We start from the raw sequence: 14122 nt of genomic DNA on the forward strand, positions 1-14122 counted from the left end.
ACACGTCCTCCAGTCGGGAACGTGTCTGAATTAACCAGTGTGTGAGCCCGGTCAGCATTAGAATTAACAAGTGTCAGCCACCAAAGACTTACGCAGACGTTGGCCTGGACCATGTTGGCAGTTTAAATTATTCGTATTTATGAATTAACGAGGTTTCACTGTAGGTCGTTTCGGGCACTTATTAATGGCTTACCTTTTTCAAGTTTTGGTGTGAAAAATGATGATCTTTGCGAGCAATTTCTTATGCACTCACTCCTATTACAGATGCCATGTCTTGTTTTTGCACACTTTCTTGACTTACCACTAGAGAAAAGTCTTAAAAATTTTGTTCCAGTTGGCCTTTGAGATGCTGCGTTGCATCATGGCAGTTGCATAAAGCTGTGATAAATTGCAGATCTGTTTTCTAAAGCCACACCATCTTGTTTAACGATGTTGTGTTTTCAGTTTGAAAAGAGTTTTCAGAGCCCCTGCGCGCTTCAGTTCTTTGCTCCAGTGGCATATGTCACGGTGTGCCTGTACTATTTGTGACTGCTCAACCACCTGAAAGTTTTCTGCTGCTTCAAGAAATAGCCTGTTTGCTGTACGGAATCACTTTTTTCATTTAGGACCAAAGGCAGAATAAGGGCCAGGATGAGTGAATATAGTCTGGCATGCATTTGAATGCGTCCACTTCATAATCAAGTCAAGCTCGGAATGTGTAATGCATCACATAATGGAGCACTCAATAGCCGACATCCCCACCAACAAGGAAACCAAGGTCATTGTATTTCCAGCTGGCTGTAATTAGTGTTGTTGATGTCGGTTCAAACGTGTCTCAATGGCAGCGTAAATAATCGATCGGCGGACCATTGGCTTTAAAATATTTTGTGATTGTGGAGGACGGCTGGCATAACATGTAGCACCAGGTGGTACTTTGAGAGCAGGCCACAAGGGAGCTGTGGTCAGCCCTGACCGCTCAGCAGCACTGTGGTCTTTGAGACCCCCCTCCCTCTACTGTGTATGTCTCTTCCTGCAGAAGCTCGGACTGAGGGACTTCACCCACTCGACGGAAGGCGGCCGGCACTCCCTTGAGCTGTACTACCAGTCGACGCGCTCGGCGGATGAATACGTGGCAGTTCATGTGGGCGTGTTCGAGCTGCTTGACATACTTATCACAGTCGTGCCCAACGATCCCCTGAAGTACCAGGTGGGCTGGGCTTGGTTGCATTTGCAGCTCTTCCTCTCTTATGAGCCTTCTCCTCATTCATGCTGCCTACAGCAGCAGGATAACCAGCATGCATGTCCAACTACGGTTGTGCTTTGCCTGTGCAGTAGAATCCCACTGGTATGTTTCTCTGGTTGTTGCATTTCAGGTTTAGTGTGCCTACTTCTGTGTATTGCATCTCCACTTGCGGCATCTGTACAATTGGAAATTGTGTGAAATTGTGGTGTCATAGTAAACATGGGCAAAAAATTTAGCCATATGTGGAGATGTCGTATGAACGTGTGTAATGGCCGCATTTTATTCCAGATCCAAGGGCCAATTTTTGGGGTGCGGCTCATGTATGGGATGTGCAAAAAGTTTGTTTTTTTTTGAGTAAAAACACACCAATCGGGGAATGAGTGGCATTTCTTCTATGTTCAATCGTCACTCGCTGAGTCTTCTGGCACAGAGCTGTGCTCTGGTGCGTACTCATCCCACAAGAAGTCGTGCAGTATGTCTGTTGTCAACGTGTAGCCATTGTTCCGCACTCCGTCACTTAGCAGAGCAGCTCTTCTTCCAGTTCGGGAAACTTGCACTGCTTGCCTCGGAAAGGGCGTTTTTTGCAGCTTGTGTTCCTCAATGCACCCTTTCGGTTGCATCATCGTCGGGCGCAGTTCTTGTCCAAGTGTAATTTCCTGCCCGCCACGTGCTTGCCGTGTTCAAGAGCAAACACACAGCCGTGTAGCTATCAAGGTGCTTGTCCATCGTGCTAAGACTGCAACGCTCGGTGGCAGCACACAAAAGCCACAACTACGGTGAACTACCACCTCCCAGAACTCCCATGCTGTAGTGAAATAGATAGACTATACGCATGCCTTTGCGAGCCACAAAAAGCTGGAGGAATGCACACTGGCTCATGCACTGGCTGGAGCTGGTGATAATGATGCCGATACGGATAGCGGGAGCTTGCGGCCGAGGAAAACGTTGACGATGATGATGATTACCCGTGCCATCGGGCACCGTCAGTGGGCGACACCTGGAAGCTCCTGTGCGTATTTCAAAGGGTATTCCTGCGTGGGCCGTGGAAAGTTTGGGTGCGGCCCTTGCATGGATCTTTTTCTTTTAAATAATATCTCCTTCCGGAAAAACAGGGTATGGCCCCTACATGCCCTTATACAGTATTTCGTATTGATGGGCAGTGTAAAACGCAGTAAATATAGGCAGAACTGTATCACCACACTATCAGATGTTGCATTTCTGGTGTTGAGAACTTGCTGTGTGCATATGCGTCCTTTTGTGCTGTCAGACATCGTTTTCCTTGCTTCTGACACACAAGCTGGTGATGCGCAGCACTGGGCACAAGGGGGGGGTCTGATTTAAACACCATGTCGCGTGCGCAGTTCAGAGGTGCATTACGGGCAATGAAGCGTGCACTTATGAAACGTGTACGATGAAACATATAGCATAGGATGCCACAATGCCGGTACTCGGTAAAACATTATCCGAAGGTGGCCTTCGCAACGTATTGTATGAATGCTGAGGTGCATCATAATAATCAAGTCTGTATTTGTTGTGTTTCTATTTGCACTTGAGTAGGATTGGGTCTCAAATACAGCTGCTGCAAAAATGCAGCGACTGGGAATGTAACAGCAGGGATCTACTTTACCTATAAGGCACACCAGGCATTAAATAAAAGAGGAGTAGGGGATTGTAATTCTAAAAAAGCTTATTTTACGAGTAATAACTTGGGTACACCTCTTTGGGTAACGTTATTATGTTCAGTGAAAAAAATTGTTATACTAGTATGGCAGTTTGACTTGATGCTTGCATGACAAAGGAGCTTACTGTATGTTATCGTGAAGCCTTGTAAGGTGGCCAGATACCTATGTACTGACTGGGTAACATCATGTTGTGTGAACGACTGTTTGCCTGCTTTTTTTTTGGCTTAGCATTGCGATGCACTCCATGGTCTACATTGAAAAGGGTATAGTCATGATCACCATCATCAGCATATGAGAGAGCAGTTTTTGCGGGGACATGACATGAAGAGGAGAAATGCTTAGGTTTCTTCGCTGTGCGTAAGGGCAAAGGGGCAAAGCATCTATGAACTGCAGCGGTGCACTTACATGCGAGCAGGTCGGGTCTTTGGGAAGCGCTGCTTAAGAAGCAAAAAGGCTGTGACATTCAGCTGCTGCTTTGGCTTCCCCCCGTAATACATACTAGATTTAGGTAAAAATGACGAGGAAGAGATTATGGTTACTTTCGTCATTGCTGCCTTCCTTGCATGTGACAATGCAAACTCTGGCTGAATTGTGTGAGCTCTAGCAAAGTATCTGTTCAGATCTTGTGCCAAGAAATGCTAATTGACATTTTTATGAAGTGAGTTTGTCAATAAATGTCTTTGTACCTCATTCAACAGTTACGTTTAGGCGGTTGGGATCATACATTTTCCCGGGTAACGCATTTTCTTCCTCAGTATTTTTTAAACATATCAACGCGGTTTTACTATACGGCCGAGGCGCCGAAGGCCCGAAAAAGAATGGAGGCAGCACGCAGAAATACAGAAGCAAATGGATACGTTGAGCTTACTCCAGGGTGGTAACACACTCAATGCTACTATCGGGAGCCTGCGAAACTAAAACAGGCATGTGCTTTTAATAACCATTGTGCAATGGCAGACTAGGTTGCAATCCATGATTGCCACTCGCCAAAGTGTTAAGTGTTTTGTTGTTTATTCTTTGAGCCAATTCAGAACTGATGGCGTTTGTCAGAGCTGACTCACTGTGACATGTTGTGCAGGTTGTTCTCAAGCTTCCCCCCGACACAGTGCCCTTGATGCCTGCACCAAAGTGAGTTGTTTCTACTTTGAAAGGTGGAAGGCAAAGCGTGGATAATGTGTGGCAGGGGTGCCTTGTAGTAGCACAGATTTAATGTTGCTGATGGCCACTGGGGAACAACCCAAGCTACTATATTTATGCTGCATCCTTGTGAACCAAGAGGAAGAGTAATCTTGCCATTGCAGTGCACTTAATGAAACTCAAAGCATGCTGGACTGCACAGTAAAATAATACCCCTGTCAAGCACGCAAAATAAAGTGCACTTAATAAAGGAGCTCTGAAAGGGGCTCTTACAAAGTTGCGGTATGCCTGTGACGTTAAAAAATGCCACTTCATAAATATCCTCCAGCAACAATTCTTTTGATGCACTTCGTATAAGCTGAGTTATCTGCAGTCAGCTTCCTGACCTGCAGGAGCTATACGTTGCTTATTGGCTGCGGCCATGGTAGCAGCTGCCTGGCATCTGAAAGAATGTAACCAGTAGCCATCTCTGAATTGGTACACATAGGAGTGGTGCAATGGGGGAAGGTGCGAGCATGAAAATTTCGTCGAAAAGGGTTGCCAACTTTCGCACGTGATTGTGGGTTGTCTGCTGCATGTAGAAGTGTATTGTTTGGCTCAGGTGTTCGTGACAACACAGTAAAGTGATTGAGCGGGTTGATGGGCTCTCCTCGGAAGGAGTTTCAGAGCCCCTTTATGGGGAGTGTGCTTCAGCCCCTCTAGCGTGGAACTGAAAACGGGAGTCCGTCCATAGGTACAAAAATGGCAGCTGACTAACACAAAATTCCTTGAAATGGCAATCTGTAAACATAACCTTCAGAATTATGCTTGTTTAGAGCAGTAGAGCACATAAAACGGACATAACTAAATTTTCGGCCATGACCACATTAAATTTGTGTTTTGCTAATAGTAAGTCTAGCACATCCCATATTCGGACAACATGGCAGACTACAATGCGTTTTAGTGATGTGCGCTTGGCTACTGATCCGGAGTACCCGGGTGCAGCGAAAGGCGCCCTGTGCTGTGGGATGTCAGATGTCAGTGCCCCCAAGATCCCTAGGTGGTCCATGTTATTCTGGAGCCCTCTAATACTGCACCTTTTTCTTCCTTTCTTCTCTTAGTCCCTCCTTTATCCTTTCCCTTATGGTGTGGTTCAGGTGTCCACCAAGATATGCAACAGATGCTTTCCTTTCCCCAAAAACAAATTTTCATTTTTCAATTTGTTTTGCTGGTTTATTGCAGGAATAAAAATAAATGTAACTGTGGAAATCAAGTTGCATGCACGTTTTGTTCTGTATTATATTTTATGCCAAAAAAATCACTGCCATCGAGGCTGCGTAGTCTGCCCTCAAAATGTGTTCTGTGAACGCACTGCGACCGGAGTGCACATTTCAGCACATGCACTTGCTTAGCTGTGCTAGAGGTTGTTGGCCATGCACGGACTGGCCAGGAGTTGTCAGCCGCTATTCTGCTGCACTGTTGGCTAAGACCACATGACTCGACATTGTCCAGGCAAACTGAAGTGCACCTCTTGCCTCTTCTTCCGGGGTGCGCCAAACCGTGTACAAGGGGCCTCTGACAGCCGGGCAGTGACAAAGCCACTTTGTACAGATAACTGCAGAGCCAGACACTTTTTCTGAGCACAAAGCGCGTGTCATCTGCAATGGCAGTGCACATGAGAGACCCAGGTGGTTGAAACCAGTCTGGAGTTCCCCACTGTGGCGTCCCTCGTATGCAGCTGTGGGCGGTGGTGGCGAAAAACATGTATAGTCAACGCCCCTAGTGGGCAGCATGCAGCTTTGCGATGTTACGCTCTCCTGTGTACCTACCTTTTCCTATTTCGCAAGAAAAAAGTAGTCAAGGTGTAAGGGTGTTGTAAAGCAGTACCGTTTAGCCATTCATCTCCTTCAGTGCCATGTCCAAGAATGAGAGCGGCCTTTTGAAGTCACTAAGGTCTCTAATATGTGGCTTTCCTTCTTCGCTTATGTGCAGTCTTGGAAAAGAAGACAGGGCCAAAGGGCGGCAGAAGCGGTGAAAGTGGACCTGTGTCCTCCAGGATTGATGAAGATGAACTTGTGGGTGCCGGAAACAATGAAAATGGACCCCTGTTGAAATTCTTTCTCTCTGTCCAGCTTTTGCTGTTTCCTTTTTTATTTTGCATGACTGAGGCTTTGAATGCTGCCTCTCTGACGCTGTTCATTTTGCAACATCGCTTTTTGAGACTGGAATGGACTTTACCGCGAGCTGTGCAGATTGTAATTAGGACAAATAAAAGGCTTTATTTCATACACCCGTTAGACTGTTCTCATTTTTGTGTGTGTGTGTGTGCATGCAGTGAAAACAAACTCCTTTTTGCATCATTGTGAGTGATCAGGAGCACAGAAACTTGGTTGCACTTAAAAGAATTGAATTTAAGTAGATCCATTTTTATTCAACAGGGTTGATTACAGCAGTTAGCAAATATCAATCTTGAAATGCACAGGGCAGTCACAGGTAAGTTTTGATGTGTCATTTTATTCTCCGTAATGGACATTTGAGGTTTGTTTGAAAATGTGCCACTAATTAATATTATCCAGATAACAGCACCTGCCAGATTAACGAATCTAGATGGTGCTGTTATTTGGGCATTTCAAGCTGAAAGCATTTCAGATCGTGAAAATGGCAACGCTTTTGTTCGAAGAATAGCATATGTACAGGTGCAGCCAAAATACGGTGCATATCGACGCTTGAAATTTTCTCGTGTGTTCCGTAGACAAGATATGGTTTATTCGCTTAATATGCAAGTGCATCAGTAGGATGTACTGACATATGTATTCCTCATTTTTGTAGGGTATAGCATGAGAAAAGTTTCACCACTAAAGCATGCTCCGTAATGTGTCCAGGATTGTGCATTCACCTCCTCTACTTATGCGGAATGAGGCCAATTGGCAACTATAGTACTTGAGAGAGAGTTGTGCTTGCATCATAGACATTAAAGATGTGTGCCCGTATGGCTGGTGCAGTTTAAAAGAGGCAGAATATTGTACAAGAAAAGATTGCATGCATTGGCTAGCACGGCGACTTTGCAGATGTGTCTATGCATAGGATGTCTGTTGTACCTCAACGTCTGGACTGGTATAGATGCCTGGTGCATCCCAAAGCCATCTGAGCAGTTGTGGATATAGGCTGCACTCTTCCAATGCTGCTTTCTATGGATCTCCACGGGTTTGGTTAACGGGAACTCGTTTTCATACATGGGAGTGTAACCGTGTAACGAAACCCGCTGTGTTGGCTGACTCGGGAGTGGCCCTTTAAAGCTGCTGAGCCGCAGGTCACACGATCAGAACCCTGCTTGTGAGGGCCACATTTCGAGGGAGGCTAAATGCAAATATGCCCATTTGCTGTGCGGTGTCAGTACAGGTTAAAGAACTGGCGGTCGTGCTTATTCTGGAGCTTCGTTGCATTGTTTTTGTAGCCCCAACTGTGACATCCCCCCTATGAGCAGACAGCTTCACTAACTTACTAATTATTAGCACTACTGATGGGAAAGGGGACCATAAAAGTGCTGCTGAGTTGAGACAACCTTTTTTCATTTAAGCATCCTTGCCATCCCTCATTTCATACCCCTTTATGCCCTGAGGCAATAAACATTGCTTTAAAAAAATTGGCTGTGGTTTAGCTCTGGTTAACCCAAGTTGAATTGCAAAAGCTTCGTTTCCTCGGCACGTCGTCGTCTACGCAGCGTCTTATTCCGACGCTCTCGAGAACTGAAACCGGTCTCTTCCGCAGTTAAACAGTCACTCCGGGACGTGGCACGACTTCTAGCCGCATCTTCGTTACGACGCTCCTCGAGTCGTGCGGCGCGTTCTTCTGGCGTCTCTTGAGCGCCTCTCTTCCTCGCTTCGTTCTGTCTTTGTTGCGTCTCTTTCGCGCCCTCTATAACGACTACAATACACTGATATATATATATATATATATCAGTGTAAGGCAAGATAACCGCTGGTCTTTAAGGGTAACGGAGTGGGTTCCAAGAGAAAGTAAGCGTAGCACCTAGGGGGCGGCAGAAGGTTAGATGGGTGTATGAGATTAAGAAGTTTGCAGGCAAAGGGTGGATGCAGCTGGCAAAGGACAGGGTTAATTGGAGAGACATGGGAGAGGCCTTTGCCCTGCAGTGATTGTAGTAAGGCTGATGATATATATATATATATATATATATATATATATATATATATATAGCCTCCCCCCCCCCGCAAGCGAAACTCCTCCCTCTACCCCAGCGGAGCACATCTGGTGGAGCGACGGCGGCGCCATCTGTTGGAACGCGACTGCGGCGTTGCTAGCCAACGGCGGCTCAAGGTCGCCGGCCACGACATACGGCTGAAGTGCGCGACGAGCCGAAATGGCTCGCTGGCTGGCGTAGTAAAGCTTTCGTTTTAAAAAAAGATGAAGGTGGGAGTGAAAGAAAAAAGAGTGTCATGCCTTAAGAGGACGCAGAAGAAAAAAGAGATGCCCTAGTGGAGAGCTCCAGAACAATTTCAGCCACCTGGGGATGTTTAACGTGCACTGACATCGCACAGCTTGCACACGGGCGCCTTTTGCGTTTCGCCTCCATCGAAACACGGCCGCCGCGGCCGGCGTCGAACCCGGGTACTGTGGCGCAATAGCCGAGCGCTCTAACCACGTACTGAACCACCTCGATGGGCGGGTTCGGTACGAAAAACTTTTAGTATTTTTTTTTTAGGAAAGGAAATGGCGCTGTAACTGTCTCACTTCTCGATGGACAATTGAACTGGCCGTGAGGGAAGGGAGTAAGGTGGGGGTGGAGGGAAATTGAAAATTGTTTTTTTGGGAAAGGATTCCTGGCGCGCAGTATCTCTCGCGCCTCGGCGGACACCTGAACCGCGCCGTAAGGGTAAGGATGAAGGAAAGAGTGAAAGAAGAAAGGTGCCGTAGTGGAGGGCTACTGAATAGTATAATTTCGACCACCTGGAGATCTTTAACGTGCTAGACATCGTACAGCACACGGGATCGTTTCGCCTGCATCGAAACGCAGCCACGTACGCGGCGGGTGGAGTGGATGGCTCCGAAATAATTTCGTGCCCGAATTCCTGCTACCGGTGCGGGCCCGGGTCGCGTGGCTGCTGAGCCGGACTATACACCGGTTTCGAACCCGCCCGGCTCTGGCGACGCTGAGGTTGCACAGCACAAATTTAGGCGTGCTGTGCGATCTCATAAAGCCCCTCAGTTCATTGAGGGGCTTTACGATCTCAGCGTGCTGTGCGCCGCAGCTGGTCGGGTTCGAAACCGGGCCGTAGTCCGGCTCAGCAGCCACGTACGCGAGCGCTGTATACAGCTGCAGCGTATACCCCGCACCCGTGGCATGAAAAAGTCGTTCTGAGAGCCGACTTTGCTGCTGGAAGGGTACGTTCAGGGGTAAATTCACCGCCTCTGTTCTACATTTTAGAGCGACGCGTACTTAAAGCGGCACTCAGTTAACACAAAAGTAGCTCACCATTCCGTGCCTGGTTTGACCTTGGTTTAACCTCGAGAAGAATAGCATAGCAGATTGGTTGATAGATACCTTGGCCGGAAATGTGGACCAAAATGGATGTCCATAAATTGCAACCATAACCGTGCCCGACACATATACATGGCGATCTCCAAATTTGGGTCTGGCCCACCCACGAAATTTGACACGACAAAATCGATGTCCATCCATAATTGAGTGTGCTCGACACGATGCAATAATAATTGGTTTTGGCGGAAGGGAAATGGCGCAGTATCTGTCTCATATATATCGTTGGACAATAATAATAATAATAACAATTGGTTTTTGGGGGAAGGAAATGGCGCAGTATATCTGTCTCATATATCGTTGGACACCAGAACCGCGCCGTAAGGGAAGGGATAAAGGAGGGAGTGAAAGAAGAAAGGAAGAGGTGCCGTATAGTGGAGTGCTCCGGAATAATTTCTACCACCTGGGGATCTTTATAACGTGCACTGACATCGCACAGCACACGGGCGCCTTAGCGTTTTGCCTCAATAAAAACGCAGCCGCCACGGTCGGGTTTGAACCCGGGAACTCCGGATCAGTAGCCGAGCGCCCAAACCACTGAGCCACCGCGGCGAGTCCGACACGATGGCGACCTCCAATTCGGCCCAGGGCATTGCCAAAATTTGAGCCGGGCTACCCCGAAATTTGACCTCGGCCGATTTGGACCAATATCGATTTCAGTACTAATATTCTGACCCCGACCGCGGCGGCTGCGTTTTTATGGAGGAAAAACGCTAAGGCGCCCGTGTGTTAATTGTGCGATGTCAGTGCACGTTGAAGATCCCCAGGTGGTCTAAATTATTCCGGAGCCCTCCACTACGGCACCTCCTTCTTCATTTCTTCTTTCACTCCTTCCTTTATCCCTTCCCTCACGGCGCGGTTCAGTTGTCAAACGATATATGAGACAGATACTGCGCCATTTCCTTTTCCCCAAAACCAATTATTATTATTATTAACTATATTCTGACCGTGCCCGACACGATGGCGACCTCCAAAATTTCCACTGGTCATTGCCAAAAATTTGGCTCGCCTCCCTCCAAAAAAAAAAACGACCTTGACCTTGGTGGCCTCCAATTAAACTAGGCCTGGACAACCTCCGAAGTTTGACCTTGGCGGATTTGGCCAAAAGGCCGACACGATGGCGACCTCCAAATTTTGCCCGAGCCATTGCCAAAATGCTAGACCTTTGGGTATAACCGTGGTTAAACCATGCCTAGCTTTTTTCAGAGCCTTTAATATTTTCTTTTTTTCTTTTCCGCGGTTTATCCAACCTTCCTACAACAACGGCGTACGTTGCTGAGGTGTCCTACTATGCATAAGCCTACAAATGAGTGCACTCAACCAGCGGGGGTGTTTGTACTCAGGATACTGCATTGCCCACAAAATGGGTCATATCATATGCGTTCCAGTAAATTAAAACGCACAAAACGCAAGCAGCCAGCATCTGTTGACCTAACGCATGACAACACTGCTGCCTGCTATGAAACTTTCGCAGTTTCGGATTCAGTTTTGTGCCTAACCACTGGGACGCCTAGCGGATAGAAATAGCAGAGAAGCAGGCCTAGAAGAAAGTGGAATATTTGAGTTTCTCGGTGTTTTGCAGTTGACGCGAGCGGTTAGTGGTCAGTGATTCTTCGTTGGTGTGCCGTCTACTAGATGCGTGAATTGTTTGCTCGAATAAAATGCTTTCTTCGCAAATACGTTTTGGGCGACCCGTATGTCGACAACGCGGCATTGGTCGTCCATGTTTTCCCCGATGGTTTGTTGAGCCCGCGCTGGTGTTGAATGGAAGGCGTTGCCCAACACTCAGTTCCTTTCATATCTCGGCCATATTAACATAGGGAAACGAGATCGGATAACGTTCCAACATGACTATTAAAGTCTTCTTGGAGGCGACTCCACTCGTGGTCGATTTGGAATTTCCGGAGGGCATTGAAGAAGGTAGGTACGTCGTATGACTTAGGCTTAGACATTCGCACTTCACTGTTGGAACAGGACAAAACTTGCAAATTCGTTCAACTCGCGCATAGTGAAGCAAGAACACATTTATATGTTTTCGACTGTTATATCTATTCGGTATACTGCGATCTGAGCAAAAATCGTTACTTTTGACATTAGTTGAAGACGAAAACGTCGTGCTGAACGTAGCGCCATAAAATGTCGCTCATATTTTGCATGATTGTTGCAATGTTCGCCGGCCTTACACATGAGTTTGCATAAAAGTTGCTGCGTTGACAGGTACCGTTTCTGGCGCTTATTCGGGATTTGGCGCGATTTGGCGGTTTTAAATAAATGGCGCGAATCTTTAGTTGTACGGCCAGCATTCACTATCTGTGATGTGGCGACACATGAATAGGTTTTAGTTAGATCGCAAGGCGGGTTGTTTCAAACACGGTAGTTGTGTACAACCACAGCCGTGTGTGTGTCGTACGCGGCGACTTATGAATAGGCGTTGAAGGAACACCGTTGCACTGAAGGCCGGGTCGTTTCAAGCGCGGTAGTGGTGTACAACCACAGTCGTGTGTGCGCGTCGGATCTCGCTTGTACGGGTATTCGGGGAGCAGCCTACGATCGCGTTGCATCAGGACCTCGTCGCATGCATTCAAAGTTTTCCTTTCTGCACAGGTGGATATCTGACGATCATCCTAACAGCGCCAGGACAGGTAACTGCGGCCTCTTCAGGTGGCGTTAGTAAACGAATCTCCAATGGTGATGCGTGTCGTTCTGCTCTGCTTGCTCTCAAACAGAAACTGGTCGGCGAGGAGAAGTCGGGAGTTCAGTTCAGCCACGTTAACAGTAAGCATTGATCATATATACGTTCCATCGATTAGCGACCTGCGCATTGCCTTTATTTAATTTCCTCGAGAGGCGAGCCACTCGAGTCATTTCTACATTTAGCACAATTTATTTCCAAATACTGTTGGCCATTCCAGGGTGTTACAGGGTAATATTAAGTTTACTTTGACATAACTGAGCCAACAAACACCGTCCCGCACACTGCGATGTTGTATACTGCACGTTCACAACATGTTTTGTGCATATGTGCTTGACACAGCCAATGTTCACCGGCAGTTTAGACAGCTTTGTATTAGTCGTCCTGGTGTTGCAATCAATGACGTCACTGGAAAGGATGCTATTTTTAATGGCCACTGTTTTGTGCCACTTCAGATCTGTTTCGTGAGAAGTTGATGTTACTTGTTGACATCTCATAAAGCCTACTGATTTGCATTTTCAACCTGGGCTCGGCCCCTGAAACCCAATTTAGCACCATATAAATGCACACATCATTCAAGCTGTCGAATGGTTACCCATTGTTGTGCACCTTTTGGAACTTGTTCACTGCCATGCTAGAGCTCAGTAGCTCTTAATTGATCGGCTAGTAGATAGATGCAATAGTCATGTAGTCAGTAGTCATTGCGGACCACTGAGATACACTTGATAGTCGCAGCATGCTAAAGTATCTTGCCCAACACAAATGATCATTAAGTAGAAGCTTTGTACTCTTTGCTGTCTTATGAAAGCCCCTGAAACATGCTTTACAGGTTACTAGTGTGCAACATGTCCTGACCATATTTTTCAGTCTAAGAGTTGTCTTCACACTCAATGTGTCATCGAGCCAGGAGGCCATTAGGGATGTAACCTTGACTTCTTAAAGCAAAGTTAGTAGTTGCAGAAAACTTCTTTCTGGACTGGTGCTGGTCCTCGGCACTACTACTGGACAAGATTAGTCGCTCTTTTGAGTAGGCGGACTAGGTGGTCGTTATATTGCTCTAGCTTGACAAACCCAATGAGCAGCAATGAAAGGAAACACACTGTGCGTTGTTTGCTGTTCCTTATGTTTGTCATGCTAGCACAATGTGATGATTGTTAAACAATTTTCCCAATGCTCTGCACCGTTCTACTAGAATGCTTGCAGCTCATGGCTTGGTGGTAACTTTGGGATTTCAAGTAGTTCAAACTAATGAAAATGTACTGTTAATGTAGTGTTTTTTTTGCTAATCATTACAGAAGCTGTACTTCATTCAGTGCACTTCAGGGAATTCTGCAAAGTGGAATAGATTTTAAATTGGTTAAGGACTACCAATAACACTCCCTTGAGAATAGCCTAATGGCCATCAGTGCAAGCTGTACTGCTTAGACATAATCTTTGCAATCGAAGGAAAATTGTCTGTTCTGAGGTGCTAACATAGAAACACTGGCCCACGAACAGTCACTCTGCCAACATAACTAGAAAAGCTAACAATAACAAAAAAGTTGTCAACTTTTAAGCTGAACACAGGAGTGCTTGATGAAGTTAAATCACAGCTTTGCAGACTGTGACGTTGCAGGGGTGTCCACTTTGTTTCACACATGCTAGAAGTGTGGGAACCATAGCAGCTCGCTGTACTTCCTGCATCTACTCGTTAGTTTGCAAGTATCCACCATATTGCACATACCTCTGCTGAAAAAAGTTGTATGATGCAGTAAACTCATACAGTTTTTCATACAATTGTCATACAATAATCATACAAATCAAACAAAATTATCATACAGTTGTCATTCATTTTTGCAAAATCATACATCTGTCAT

General features: G+C 46.4%; 2 protein-coding genes across 2 annotated transcripts in view; both read left to right on the forward strand.

Moving 5' to 3' along the window:
• LOC144121970 (uncharacterized) overlaps nt 1-6310 on the forward strand; it is a 109699-nt gene extending 103389 nt beyond the window's left edge. The window contains exons 25-27 of the mRNA XM_077655437.1: nt 1016-1186; nt 3983-4032; nt 6013-6310. Coding sequence (XP_077511563.1) covers nt 1016-1186; nt 3983-4032; nt 6013-6055 — 264 coding nt within the window. The 3' untranslated portion in view covers nt 6056-6310. The remainder of the gene's footprint in view (nt 1-1015; nt 1187-3982; nt 4033-6012) is intronic.
• A 4973-nt stretch (nt 6311-11283) lies between these two features.
• LOC144120221 (uncharacterized) overlaps nt 11284-14122 on the forward strand; it is a 55001-nt gene continuing 52162 nt past the window's right edge. The window contains 3 exon segments of the mRNA XM_077652627.1: nt 11284-11494; nt 12179-12216; nt 12301-12349. Coding sequence (XP_077508753.1) covers nt 11422-11494; nt 12179-12216; nt 12301-12349 — 160 coding nt within the window. The 5' untranslated portion in view covers nt 11284-11421.

Source organism: Amblyomma americanum, chromosome 2 (assembly GCF_052857255.1).
Source record: "Amblyomma americanum isolate KBUSLIRL-KWMA chromosome 2, ASM5285725v1, whole genome shotgun sequence".
Classification (NCBI taxonomy): domain Eukaryota; kingdom Metazoa; phylum Arthropoda; class Arachnida; order Ixodida; family Ixodidae; genus Amblyomma; species Amblyomma americanum.